This window comes from Eubalaena glacialis, chromosome 12 (assembly GCF_028564815.1).
Source record: "Eubalaena glacialis isolate mEubGla1 chromosome 12, mEubGla1.1.hap2.+ XY, whole genome shotgun sequence".
Lineage (NCBI taxonomy): Eukaryota > Metazoa > Chordata > Mammalia > Artiodactyla > Balaenidae > Eubalaena > Eubalaena glacialis.
The window spans coordinates 27,745,588-27,760,572 of NC_083727.1; the positions used below are offsets into that span (position 1 = coordinate 27,745,588).

At 38.1% G+C, this 14,985-nt stretch overlaps 1 protein-coding gene across 6 annotated transcripts in view; it reads right to left on the reverse strand.

The window, feature by feature from the left end:
- PDE7B (phosphodiesterase 7B) overlaps positions 1-14,985 on the reverse strand; it is a 350,275-nt gene that overhangs the window by 17,015 nt on the left and 318,275 nt on the right. For all 6 annotated transcript variants that reach the window (XM_061206877.1, XM_061206878.1, XM_061206879.1 and 3 more), the window contains one exon: positions 4,933-5,024. In XM_061206877.1, coding sequence (XP_061062860.1) covers positions 4,933-5,024 — 92 coding nt within the window. The remainder of the gene's footprint in view (positions 1-4,932; positions 5,025-14,985) is intronic.

Sequence of the window (14,985 nt, forward strand, 5' to 3'; positions counted from 1 at the left end):
ATTCTTTCACCCACCATCATTTCTGTCCTTGGATGGGATGTATGCCAAGGACTGGACAGAGAGATTGAAACCATGGGTGAACAGAGTTGTGGCAGTTTATACATTCCCATGGTTCCTATGGGTGGGAAGATCGAAAGCCAATGAGAAATGTAGGCTTTAAGGAGGACACAGAAAGACTCACAGAATCACAGGCATTTGAATTGTGCTTTTTACAGAGTTCAAACCAACTCAAACTTTAAGATTTGCATGGGGAGAGAAATGGGCATGATAATAGTAACAGTAATGAAGACAATAATAGCGACTGATTCTATGGAATGGAAAGACCCATCAAGGGAACAAAACTGATAGGTTGGAAAGAGATACTGGAACTTAAAAAAAAATCACAGTTGATTAAGGCACCATTAAAAAGCAGTGGTCAAGCAATATATTGGTCAACAAATGGTATATGGAAAATTGGATACTTTGGAAAAATAAAACAAATCAGAGCTTTTCCTCACATATGGAAAGTAATCAATGGGAGGAATATCCATACCTATTTTTAAAATTCACCTTTAAAAGTGAAGTATACTTAAGTAGAGAGCATAGAGTACACATATACAATTTAATGAATAAATATCAAATAAACATCTTACAATCACCATCCAGGTCAAGATCGTTGCCTGCCAGTACCCCAGAAGGTCCTCATTGTGTCTCATCCAACCCCACCTCCCCTCAACCCCTGAAGTAACCACTCTCTTGACCTTCGTTTTAATAATTTCCTTGCTACTTATAACAATTTTACCACCTGTGTATGCATGTTTAAATAATATGGTTTAACTTTAACTGCTTTTGCACTTTAAGTTATGTGATAAGTATCAGTTTGTGACTTGCTTCTTTAGCCTAACATATTTTTGAAAGTCACCTAAGTTGATGTGTGAGCTGTCGTTCATCCATTTTCTTGACTATATTGTATCCCATTGTAGGACTATACTTCAATGTATTTATCTGTTCTACTTTTGATGGTCACTTGAGTAGTTTCTAGCTTTTGACTATTATGGAAAAAATGACACAATAAACACCTTTATGTACCTCCAGTTACACATGTGCAAAGTTTCTCTAGGGACTATATCCAGGAATAAAATTATTGGATCACAGAGATGTTCATCTTCAATTTCTTAGATATTGCTGATTATTTCCAAAACAGTTGTATAAATTTACACTCCAAACAGTAATAGATGAGGTTCTCATTGCTTTATAGTCTTACACTTTACATTTTTTTTGCCCATTTGCCAATGTCACGCAACTCATTATAATTTTAATATGAATTTCCTTGATAACTAATGAGGTTGGACATATTTTCATGTGTTTATTGGTCATTTCTATTTTTTTGGTGAAGTTTCTATTCTAGTCGTTACCTACTATTCTATAGGGTGGTTTCTGTTTTGCTTATTGCTTCTAAGAGTTTTTAATATATTTTCAATAATGGTCTTTTGTCACTTATGTGTTGCAAATATCTCCTCTCACTCTGTGGCTGGTCTTTCTGTTTTCTTTATGATGTCTTTTGATGAAAGGAAGTCTTAATTTTTAATATAGCTTAACCTATAAATATTTTTATTTAGGTTAATATTTTTCTCCTATTTAAGAAATCCTTCCTACCTCTGATGAAAATATTCCCCTACATTATATTCTAAAAGCTTTATAGTTTCATCATTAACATTTTTGTTTTTAAGCCACATACACATCTTTAATCTACTTCTGGACATTAGAAATAATCTCAGAAAATAGGCAATTCACAAAAGAAATTTAAAATGTTCCCAAAATATGAAAAGATATTAAATATTCTTAGTATAACAAAAAATATTAAAACAGCTATGTGATACTATTTCCCACACTTTTATTGGCAAGGATTAAAAGTAACTGCTAAATAATATGATGAATTAATTAATGATTGTGATACTTAATGCTGTTGACGATATGGGGAAATCTTCCTTCTTATTCTCTGTTAGTCAGAGTGTAAATTGGTGCAGTGTTCCTGAAGGGTAATTTAGGAATTAGTGTTAAAAGCAATAAATATAAATAATTTGACCAACAGTTCATCTACAAATTTACTATGAACATGTTAGTAAAGATACAGTTAGTAAAGATATATGTTATAAGAATGTTTATCCTATTGTTTAAAATAATGAAACATTCTAGGGAGAAGAATATCACAAGAATTCATAAATAGGAGATTGGTTAAATGAACCATGTTACAAGCATACTATGCAATTATTTCATATGATGATGTATAGCTATATTTATTGACATGGAAAAATACCATGTTTTATTGTTATGTTAAAAAACAGGATACAAAGTATGTAAGTATGGTCATAGAGAAGAATTTGGAAAGACATCTAGGGGAATTATGAATTATTTTCACTTAAAAAATAATTTTCAATATTGTATGAATTCTTTAAAAATATGAATATTTATTAAATTTATAACCAGGAAACATAACTATTTTAGTTAGGTGAAATGTTTCATGAACGAGGTTAAAAGGCAAACTAAAAGCTTCAAATAATATTTACAACATATAAAAAATGGTTACTGCAGTTAAAATAGAAAAACTTCTTACAAATGAATAATAACACTCATAAGAAAATAAGAAAAGATCAAACACAAAATTTTGTTCTCTAAAGAAATAACAGTGGCCAGTAAATACATGAAAAATTTTTAGTCTCCTTTGTTATCAATGAATCTCTCTCTCCTCTTTCTTTCTTTCTCTCTCTCTCTCTGTCAAATCTGCAAATATTTTAAAAAAGTAATAGAGATAAAACTCAATTTTGGTGATGGTACATTGGTAGATTTTCTCATAATCTACCAATGGGAATACAGGTAGATACAGCTTATTGGAAAAGCAATTTGATGGTATACAACAAGAACCTTAAAAATTCACACCTTTCTGATCAATAACTCCTAACCACAAACAGTTTCTGAGAAAATAGAATATCGTAGTTTGGGATAAAAATATATGTTTAAGGATGCTTGTTAAGCATTATTTGTAATGACATAAATTTGGAACTCATCTAAATTCCCAACAATAGGCAACAGTCAATACAATTTGATGCAATGAAATGCAATGCTTTATTTTAGTAGCAGGTTTAATGATATGGAAAAAGACCTTTACAGTAAGTGAAAAATAGCAGGACATACACTGTATGAGATAACTTCCCCATTTCTTTAAAATATAGTTGTACTGAAAAAAAGACTAAAAGGAAACAAACCAGCCAGGTTAACATTTACTATTCCTGAACTGCCGGATTACCAGTAATCTCATTTTTCTTCTTCATATTAGGTTGAATCACATGAAATTGCCATTATTCTACTGTTCTGGGCTCTCAAAAACAGCAACTTCATATGGTGCAAACTAATACTTTTCTGATTTTTTCCTTAGTGTGTACAGTTAACCTGTCTTTCAGAATCAGAAAAATGATTTGAAGGCATTTACATGAGGATAGGATACTCACTATGAGTAGGATGACTGTAAATTTCATTATGAAGTCCTTTCACGTATATTATTGCATAACAGTTTTTCTTCTAGCAAAAGCAATTTATAACACTATGTTCCATAAAAACATATAAAAATATAGTATTTTTATTTGGAATCCGTAGGGATGAGTAGAAGTATCTTAGGAAATGAATATTAATTGAGCAACGAGCAGGATTAAGGAGGGCGTTACAGGGACAAGTCTGGTCCCAGGTTCTTCCTCCCTTTTTCCTGTCGTTTTATTCCTTCCTGTCTCCTTCTCCTTCCTTCCCTTCTCCTTCTCTCTTTCTTTGGCTTCCTTACCATTCACCTCTTCCTTTCTCCTCCTTCTTACTTGATTTTTTGCTCTAGTTTTTAGTTCTTTTTGCACTTAATTCTTTCGATCTTTGCAATGTATTGTTTTAGTAAAAGGCACGAGTTTTTATTCCATGTGTGAGGATTGGTTTTATTTGGTTTCGGGGGTAAAATGTTATCAGAATTGAAGTTCCTTCCACAAATTCCACTTTCCTCTGGGTGCTAGGAAACAGCATGAGATAGAATCAGCGTGCCAGGGGTAAACCTGTGAGCCCAGAGCATCCTGCCTGCTTTACCGAGAGACACCACGTGGTCCTTGACCTTAAGTTGTGTGCCCTTCAGAAAGACGGTACAGGGATCTATTTACTTTTTCCCTCCTAGCTACCCTGGGTTCTGTGCATTTGACTTAAACAGATAGGAATTAGCGGTGACTCTGGAAGACAGTGCAGCAGCTAAATTAAGGCCAATGTGGTACAGCAGCTAAACTGAGGCCAGGTGGAAATGAGGCCATGGTCTTGGATTTAGTAGGACTCGACCTAAATACCCGGGCTAAAGAACAGTGGACCAGGAAACTAGCATTTCCTTTTCTGTTTAAAATGCAAGAGACATAGGTAAATTCCTGGTGAAAAAAATTGCTGGGGCCAATTTAGTTACTTAACAAAAGACATTTTAGAAAAGAATTCCTGACTTCTCCTTTTGCTAAGGCTGGCAATAACAAAACACGCTTTATTGAACTAGGCTTCAATCTAGCTTGGGAACTCCTGTGTTCTTTCTTGATAAATATTTATTATTTGGATCTACACAGGAGGACAATTTTGCTAACATAAAAGACAGGAATTTGGCAAAGCACAGCGTTGATGCCGAAGAGTGTGAAAGCTGAGAGCTGTTTATTATCTCTTTTCCTGACGTTAGGTCCTACACTCTCCAGGCCCTTTCAGAGTTCACAGAGGGATTCTGGTTTCTGGGTTGCTGTAACTGACACCGCATCTCCTCTGATAGGCAACCAAGGCAGCACGGGCCGGAAGCACAGTGGGCTGGCTCCCTGCCATTAACCCTGGCGGTCTCAAGCCCAAGAGAAAGCGGCTTATCTCTAATGTGTGGACATCGGTATGTTTCATCTCTACGCCACTTACGTCATTTCCTTTGGCAAGTGAGCCAGAAGTCTTGATTCTCGAAGCATGCCGATCGTAGATCGCCAGTGGTGATTCTCCAGCACAGACATATTCTAGAAAGAAAGAAAATTAAAACTATAAATGGGGGAGAAGCCAGATAGCGATCTCTCTTGCTGAACACAGCTCCGTGGAGGCCAGTATTTTCCCTCTGGCCAGTTGGTACCTGATGACATAGAGGCAGAGCAGAAATACAAAATAAAACAACCGCAGGCCTATTCTCAAGGCTATAATAATAGTGTGTGTGTGGGTCAAGGCCCCGCTGACCTTCCACCAGAGGGCTGAATGCGGGTCTATTTCTAGCAGCCGCAGTCCTGTCTCTGTCTGGTTTTGAAAGCGCATTCAGGTAACAGTGTAGAAGAAAGAAAGTGAGGCAGTAAAAGTAGGTAGTAATGGATACCGTAGGGCTATGTGCATAATATAATCCAAAATCACACTACTCAACAGAACAGAGGCAGGCCTCACAACCTCTGGTGTGATATGTGCCCCAGTCAATGCAGTCTTGTTTTGGTGGCTTTGTGGTGATTTATTATTGTGGACACTAAAGTCTGAGAACCACTGTCAATAACCTTCGTGATCAGTATATCGGCACTTAGCCCATTAGGTCTGGGTTTGAATCTACAGTTGCTTCCTTGTTCAACTATCTTGATATTTCTTCCTTTGTGGAAACCTCTACTACATCCAATCTCTCCTTTGACCTTAAGTATGCTGCCTGTCTGAACATTAGCTAACCATTTAAATAATGAGTATTTCTTACAACCTATTGTGTTTTGTTCTATATTAGCAAACATTATGGCCTTACCACTGACTTCATTTACAGAGAATAGAACTCTTCTAGTTGCCAAGAAATCTTTTCCCTTTATTTTCTTATTTATTTATTCATTCTCCATTTTGTTTCAAGAGGTGTTATAAACTTACAAAAAATACAGGAAGATAGCATTTATTAAAAGTGAAGCTAAATTGTCAAGGCATGGAAGCAACCTAAGTTTCCATCAACAGATGAATGGACAAAGAAGATGTGGTGTATATACATACATATATATATGTGGTGTGTGTATATATATATATATATATATACACATACATACACACACACACACACACACAATGGAATACTACTCAGCCACAGAAAATAATGAAATTGTGCCATTTTCAGCAACATGGATGGACTTGGAGGGCATTATGCTAAGTGACATAAGTCAGACAGAGAAAGACAAGGACAGAGATATCACTTATATGTGGAATCTAAAAAAAAATACAACAAACTGGTGAATAAAACAAAAAAGAGACTCACAGATGTAGAAAATAAACTAGTGGTTACCAATGGGGAGAGGGGAGGGGGGAGGGGAAATGTAAGGGAAAGGGATTAACAGGTACAAACTATTATGTCTAAAATAAGCTACAACATATATTGTACAGCATAGGGAATATAGCCAATATTTTGTAATTGGCTATACTGGAGTATAACCTTTAAAAACTGTGAATCACTATAGTGTACACCTGTAACATACAATATTGTATATCAACTATACTTCAGTTGAAAAAAGTAGGGGGCAATTGTGTGATTCTGCTAATATGAGGTACCTAGAGTAGTCAGATTCAGATTCATGGAGACAGAAACAATGGCAGTTGCCAGGGGAGCTGAGGGAATAGGGAGTTATTGGGTTGGCCAAAAAGTTCGTTCGGGTTTTTCCGCACCATCTTACGGACAAACCCGAATGAGTATTTTGGCCAATACAACATTGTTTTGTGGGTACAGCGTTTCAGCTTTGCAAGATGAATTCTAGAGCTTGATTGTGGTGATGACTGCACAACAGTGCAACTGTACTTAGTACCACTGAATCGTACACTGAAAAAGGGTTAAGATGGTAAATTTTATATTATGTGTATTTTGCCACAATTGAAAAAAAGTGAGGGGAAAGAAGCAAGGAAAATAATATGGAGACTGATGGAGCCAGGATGGAGACTGAAAACTACTCCATCATTATGCAACCCCACTCTTCTTGCCACTATATCTGTGCCATCCGTGTAATGCTCAACTTTTTCAGCAAATGGGAAAAGAGAATCCCCCAGGAGTGACACAATCTAGGGTCTATTAGGAAAAAACAAGTTCAAGAAAACTGCAACTATTCTTGGTTCTAAAACCAGGTCATGATTTCTCCCCAGGACTTTGTAGAATGAGTTTCACGAGGTGGAGTCTTATTCCGACTCTCTGTACAGGCTGCTCTATTGCCATTCATTTCTCTTTGCCAAGGAGTCATTATTCCTTACGCACCACTTGACCAGGTTTGAACCTGTGATGAGATTTTGTTACTTTTATCAACCAGTCTATTATCTCCTTTTGGGCATGAGCTACACACAGCAAAAGACAATGTTTATGAGAAATAACATACTAGACTAATTTGTTTTGATTGTAAAGATTTATGAGAGCAGAGAGTGATAGGTTAGTGTGATGTAACAGATGTTCTATCCCTGCTGTGACATTTAATTCAGTCACTCATGAGCATTCACTTGCAAGACTAATTCAAGTAGATGTGACATGAGTGCCCTCACGTGAGTTTTTCAAGGGGCCGGAAAACTGTAACAAGACCTAATGATAAATGACGCCATATCCCTGTTGAGTGGAACAAAAGCGTCTGGAGAATTGCCTTAAGCATTGTTATTTATGCCAGCCTGACTTAACATCTTCATTAATAATCTTCCTGAAGACAGAATAAACGGATACTTGGGAAATTTGCTGGTGAAACCATATTTGGAGATGAGCACCAGGAAAATGGGAGGAAATGGAGGGGGCCTGGAAGCTGGCAAAGAATAAAAGAAAACAGCATACGTATTACAAACACAACCTTTCATGGAGCTGTCATTATAAATAAAAGTATGTTTTGGCCAGAATTGTGTTGGAGGTAGGGGTACTCCACTGGATGCAGAAGAAGAGCAGTTTAGGGAGGGGGGATTAACATTTCTGAAGCACCCACTGTGTGCCAGGCCCTTTACATGATCTCATTGAATTCTCACATAACTGTCTACTGTTTTAATCATTAACTCACAGCAAATGAAACCCCAGGTTTCTCTGAGAGGCCACATAGCTAGTCAGTAACTGAGAAAGGCCTTCAACACAGGTCTGCCAGGCATCAAGACCTAAGCTTTGCACACCTCCACTTGCTGTCTCCTAAGAATTACCTCTGTTCACCCACATCCAAGCATTCAGAAGCCTGACATTTATAAACTGATGAATGCCTACAGTTATACTTAATTTTCCCCCAAATCATCTATAGTTGCTGCTTTAAAAGTCAATGGTTGATTGTTTTAATTAGATGTTAGTTTCTAAATCCACACTGGAATCTTTGCACATACCTCCAAATTTGGTGTCACTTCAAAAAATCTTGTAGTTTGAGTGTGTTATGAGTTGAGGAGATTTAGATTGTCTTGGGGGAGGATTCATCCTTCAGCCACTCTCGGCCCTCACATCTGAACAGTCTCTGAGTTCTGTTGGTTCTTCCATCATGACATCTCTTATACCCATCCCTTCCTTTCACTGAAGTGACCCTATTTTAGTGCTGTATTATCCTTAATTATCCTTCCTTCTGTTCATCCTCCCTACAACTTCCAGAATGTGACATGTTTATTTGACAAAATTTTTTACCATCTCCCTAATCATTGGTTGAAATATAAACTAATATTTTTTGAACACCTCCTAATAGGCCAGGTGCCATGGCAGGCACTGGGGGTCTAAAGGTGAATAAGACAAAATTGCGGCCCTCAAGGAGCTCACCTAACTTCAATATGATTGTGCCATCTGCCTTCTCCCATGCCCTGCTCCAAACTCTACCTTGGTGTCCTATCAGAGAAATTAAGCTTAACTCCTTAGCTCGGCATTCAGTGCTCCCTAAAAATTGTCCCAACTATCATTCTGTTCCTATATGTTTGAGATAATTGAATACCTTTACCTTTCCTTTCCTACAAAGGTCTTATAGTCCAAATAAATGACACCATATTAATAAAACTATAACTTATTATTGACATTATTAAATTATTAATACATGAAAATGTCCTTTCCTTTTGCCACTTTCATGCCTTTCAAGGTAGTTTATGTTCCTCAAACTCCTCTATGTTTCTTTATGAAACTAAAACCTGTCTTCCAAAGTCCAATTCAAACACTCCATCCACAAAGCCACCTGGAACGAGTCCAGTTAGAGGCGCACTTGCTCTCCTCTGAGTCCTATAGCTCTTTTTCTTGGCACTCCTCAAGTCCTGAGGCCAGTTGCTCTCAGTCCCGTTGATGTGTGTGACAGTTGTGTATGTACTTCCTGTTCTTCTTACTAGATTATAAACTGTATGTGAGCAGGAACCCTGCCTCGTTCCTTTTGTATCCACTCAACTGTGTGCCTTGCACAGAGAAAGTGCTTTCTATTAATTTGTTAAGTATATAACTGAACAAATTACTTGATTTCATTCGGCAAACATATTGAACACTTACTATGTTCCAGGCACTGTAATATGTGCTTGGAATATATCAGTGAACAAAAGAGACAGAGAACTAGAGGTAGCAGGGATAGAGAGAGATAGATAATAAACAATAAGCACAAGAAATACTTTGGAAAAAAAAGTATAGCATCCAAAAGATAGCAAATGCATGGAAAGAAGGAAAAGTAGAGCATAATAATGGGAATTTGAGAGTCTTTGGAGGGGTGGGATGGGGAAGGTAAAGTAGTCAGGGTAAGAGGTGAGATTAGAGCGAAGACTTGCAGGTAGGAGGGAGCTCACCATGCTGATGAGGGAAGACTGTTCCAGAGAAAACAGCTGAAGTAAAGGCCCCCAAGGGGGAGCAAACAGCTGTGAGGTCCATGTGCATCGAGGGAAGAGAGGTATCGGTACAAGGAGTTAGAGAGGTAATTCGAGACCAGATCATGTGTGGTCTTCTGGTCATTGTAAGGATTCTGATTTTTACTGAGAGAAATAAGGATCCACTGCAGAAGTTTGGGAGGAATGAAATTATATGACTTAACCGTAAATAAGATCACTTTGGTTGCTATGTTGAAAATAGACTTTGGTAGGGGATAAGGGTAGAAATAGGTGTAGAAGGTGGGGGGAGAGGGCAGTTATCCAGGCAAAAGCTGATAAAGGCTTGGACGAGGAAAGTGGAGGTGGTGAGATGGTTGATTTCTGGATCTGCTAGGATGGCTCAGTGTTTAGAGGAGTCTCATCGTTGTCCAGAATAAAGATAACATTTCCCAACCTCCTTTACAGCTAAGTGGAATCATCAGGCTAAATTCTGACCTATTAAATGTAAGCAGAAATGTTGTGTGGGATTTTAAGGAAGGTTGTTTAAAGGGAACTGTTTCATCTGGGACAGGCTTCTTTTGCTTTATCCCTTCCTTCCTTCTCACTGTCTGGAATGCAGCAGGAATGGCTAGAGCTCCAGCAGCTAGCTGGCAATAAGGACAAGTGTCATACCCCAGTGATAGCAGATTGAAGAACTGAAAGGATCTTGGGTCACTCATTCTTAATTTTGTGAAGCCACCACGCCTGCCCTGGACTGCCAATATCCAAACTTCTTTTATAAAGGATAGAAACAAACTTCTACCCTTGTTTAAGTCACTAACACACCACATTATTTAAAGTAGCTTTATTATCTTCCATATCATCCCAAAAGAGTTGATAAAAAGACCTTTTCAATGTCTTAATCTAGAATAATGCTTGGTTTTTGCATAAGAATCATAATAAAGAATTTTATAACTCTAAAAAAGAGTGAGGTGAAATCACCTTAGTAAAGTCTGAAACGCACGCGTGGGCTCACGCGCATCTGCGTGAGGGCACGCACACACAAACACACACTTCTTATTTCTGAGATCAAACATTGCCATCTGCTAGGAAAGACTTTCCTGGTTCTCCAAACAGAACTGACAGCTCCCTCTTCTAGCTCCCCATTCCCAACCCAAGCTTCTATCCTACTGTCCAAAACACCTTATAACAACTTTGTTCACTGGCCTTGCCCCTACATATAAGTAATTTTCACACGTTTTTGTTCATTTACTCTTAAAATAGTCTTGAAAAATTATGGTCTCCCTATACTTTTAAAAATTGATATCTAAAATCACAAATTTCTATGGTAACAAAAGATGTAATGTCTTGCATTTTTGTGAATATTGGTGTTTTAATATAAAATCATTATATAACTCTTTTATGCATTAAATGTATCTAAGGGAATCAAAATACCAATGACATTTAATACGTATTAATCACATGTTTAAGAAAACACATGAATAATCTATTCTTTAAGTCAAAAATTTTAAATTGATTTTTTTCCCTCTAGAACTTATATTTCCATTCTATTTCCCCATAGAATTTTATTTTAATGTAATATATTTTCATGTGTGAAATTCTTTCATCATCACCCTATCATATCTCTCTGAAACAAAAATAAGTATTGATATATAAATTGAATCTTTAATTTAACAAATTTACTTAACATCAGGCTCTAAGTAGTAAATATTTTTCCAGCTTGGGTTTACAGTGCAATTGCTATTGGTAACTAATTGATGAAAATACACGTATACTGCAAATTTGGAAAACATTATGCTTAAGAATAAAAATGTTTCGGGACTTCCCTGGCGGCGCAGTGGTTAAGAATCTGCCTGCCAATGCAGGAGACACGGGTTCAAGCCCTGGTCTGGGAAGATCCCACATGCCGCAGAGCAACTAAGCCTGTGCGCCACAACTACTGAGCCTGAGCTCTAGAGCCCGCGAGCCACAACTACTGAAGCCCGCGTGCCTAGAACCCGTGCTCCACAACAAGAGAAGCCACCGTAATGCACACCGCAACGAACAGTAGCCAGAAATAAATAAATAAATAAATAAATAAAAAGAATAAAAATGTTTTGACAATGCATTTATTCATGAGATGGCTGGGAGCCTTATAGTACCTCAGTTATAGGAGATTTCCTTGAATATTTTTAGTTGTTCCTTTGGTATTTTTTCACACTGGGGCAATATACAGTATTAGTGAAATTGGAGCAGGATGCAATATGCAGAATGGATAAGAGACATGTCTTTCTTTTGTACAGTGGGAACAGGGTAAATGTGAAAGAGGAGTGGAAAGTAGAACTGGCTTGACTGTCCTGCAAGCACATTCCAGGTAGGTCAGTTTAAGGAGCTGAAAATGAATTCTGTTAGCACTATTCATGCCTGTGTACTCCTGGGAAAGTCTTTGTGTATCCCCATGGGCACACATGCCTGGTTTGAAGCTGCTGCCATACATGACTGCCATTGAGAACGAGGAGCATATCTTATTCATCTTTGTGCACCAGTATGTGGCACAGTGCCATTTAAATAACTAAATATTTGTTGAATGGATACTAAGTAACTAACCTCCAAAACCCCAAAGTTCCCTAACTGCAAAAGTTTAAGTAACTGTATAAGTAACAGAGTCCTGTTAATTTTTTCGTCAATAGCTGATAAAAGCCAGACTTGGAATCTTCTGCTGTGAAATCCTTAGACTCAGGTAAAAGTCAAAGAGATTTTAAAATTATTATAGCAATGGGCTCTCTCACTATTCGCTCACAGATGACCAGGATCAGGTAAACGACTCCAGAAATAACATATATCGGATAGCATTTGTCAATTGCAAGATAAACAAATAAGAAGATCATTATAAAGAATTTTCCACGATGCTTCTCAGTCTTCATGGTGTACTCTTGATGTAGGGAGGTAATAATGCAATAATCAGCACAAGTACCTACTAAGTGGACAGTACGGGGATATGCTTTCTGGTCTGTGTGCTGCTGTCTCTCAGATTTCCCCTCTGGGTCCCTGTGTGTGCTCACTGTGGCCAATATTTCTCATTTTTCAGTGTTACTCAGGTTCCGTCTTTCTTGCTGCATGGGTCCAAACTGTGCCTCCATCCATCTCTCCATCCATCTATCCATCCACTTACTCATCCAGCAAACGTCCCACCACCCAACGAATATTCACTAAACATGAGGACTGTGCCAGATGCTGAGGATACGGCAGCGGACGAGGTAGGTGCCTAGAAGCTTGCAGGCTATGGGGGATATGGACGTCTAATCAGGAAATGGCAGTTTAGAGAGATAAACACCGTGATAGGGGAAGTAAGAGAGGGCTGTGAAATCATATAGCAGGGGCATGGAAGATGGGTTTTTAAAGAAAAAGAAGGCTTTCAGGAGGAAGATCTGTCCAAGTTGGGATCAAAAGGATGAGTAAGTTAGAGAGGAGTCCGAGAATGCAGGCAATACAGAAACTATAGCACTGCCATGTTTACATTTCATTAAAACAGGCAGAAGGAAGAAGAGCATGTGTGTGAAGACCTGGAGCAAGAGGGACACTTTATATCTTCCCTCCCTGTTTTATTTATTTTTTAATCATTAGAAATGATCACTTTCAAACATACTATATACTTTACTTATTTTCTGATTCCCCTAGTAGAAAGCAGGGATTTCTATTTGTTTTGTTTATCTTCTGTACTGCCAGCACTTGGCACATATGTCGGCTCTGGGATTCTGAAAGTGGTTCAGACTGGATGATGCATAGAGCCTGGGAGAGTAATGGTGGGAAGTGGAACTGGAAAGTGTAGTGAGGGTCAGATCATAATGAGGCTTGTAAACTGGGTTAAGATATTTGGGCTTAACCCTGAGGGCAATGGGATTTTAAGCAGGCATCTAAGTGTCACAGTTGAGTTTCAGGAAACTCATTCTGGCTGCACAGTGGCGGAAGGGTTGGAGACAGGCAAGGCTGAGTGTAGATGACAGGATGAAAGATGTTGGTGCCCTGCTCTAGGGGAGGATCTGGCATGAGCAGGCTGGGAGGTACTGGTATTTCATAGGGAATGGCCAAATTATCTTTGTCTTTCTTAAGAGGGAGGTGGCTCTGCTCCTACAGACTCACTGGCTTTCACAGCAGCTCAGAGACCAATATCAGCAAAAGGCAGATTGAAAAAAAGAAGATGCTCATCAGAAATGCTCATGGAGATCTGAACATAGGATGAGATGATATTGCTTTAATATCCATTTAAATCCCAGCACTGTTTTGGAATCCCACAGTAGGTACAACATCTCTCTACTTTCAGAAGCAGCAGCTCAGCAATTTCACATCATTCCAATGAGAATGTGTTCTAGTGTCACAAACTCTTCATACCTGTAGTTTTATTAATAAGAATAATCTTCACTGTAAAGTTGAGAGAGTAAGCATCCACCTTTGCGGCAACAAAACCTACCAGAATTTATTTTGAACAAAATAAAACTCTTCAAACCCCTACTGCAAAACCTTTATTTCCCCTTTTATCTGAATAATTAAGTATTATCCACCCTAAGAACAAAACAATCTCTTTGTTCTAGAATAACAACACATCTGGCATTTAATAAACCACCAACACAGGTTTTCAAATTAAACCGAGAGTCTCTCTGTCAAAGAGAATCTGGCAGAGCAGATTTGCTATCATACAAAGCAGCTTTAAACGTTGTTGTTTTTTTCTCCTATTTATTGGACACTTTCTTTGATTAAAATACTTAGAATGATGTTGATAAACTGAGTCTGGTGTACAACAAGACTCAGAGTTAATTATACCTTTTAAACCAGCGGAGGCAGGAAGAAAAACAACAACAGGAACATAGTCTGTGTTTTCATTTTTAATTGCTCACGAAACCGGGAAGCAAGACTCCAGAAGATAATGAAGTCACTGAGTTCTTCCCTAACAAGCCCAGTGGTCTCCTTGGCAACGCTGCAAGGGCCCCAGCCCAGGAGGTCTCAGAGGAACAGAAGCTCCTTGAGTCCTAAACAAGACCTTGGCCCTTGAAGAAACTATAGCACTGCCATGTTTACTGCCTGTTGGAAGATGTCTTTCTCTTGTTTGATCTGCATCTGCCAAAGACACTGCTCTCACAAGGAGCCCGAACATTGATTGCTGTCCACGGGGCAGGCCTGTGTTCAGATCAGGGCCATGGATGTGCCACATGCCAGCTACTTCACTATGAACAGCGGAAACTTTATGAAACAGAAAATCAA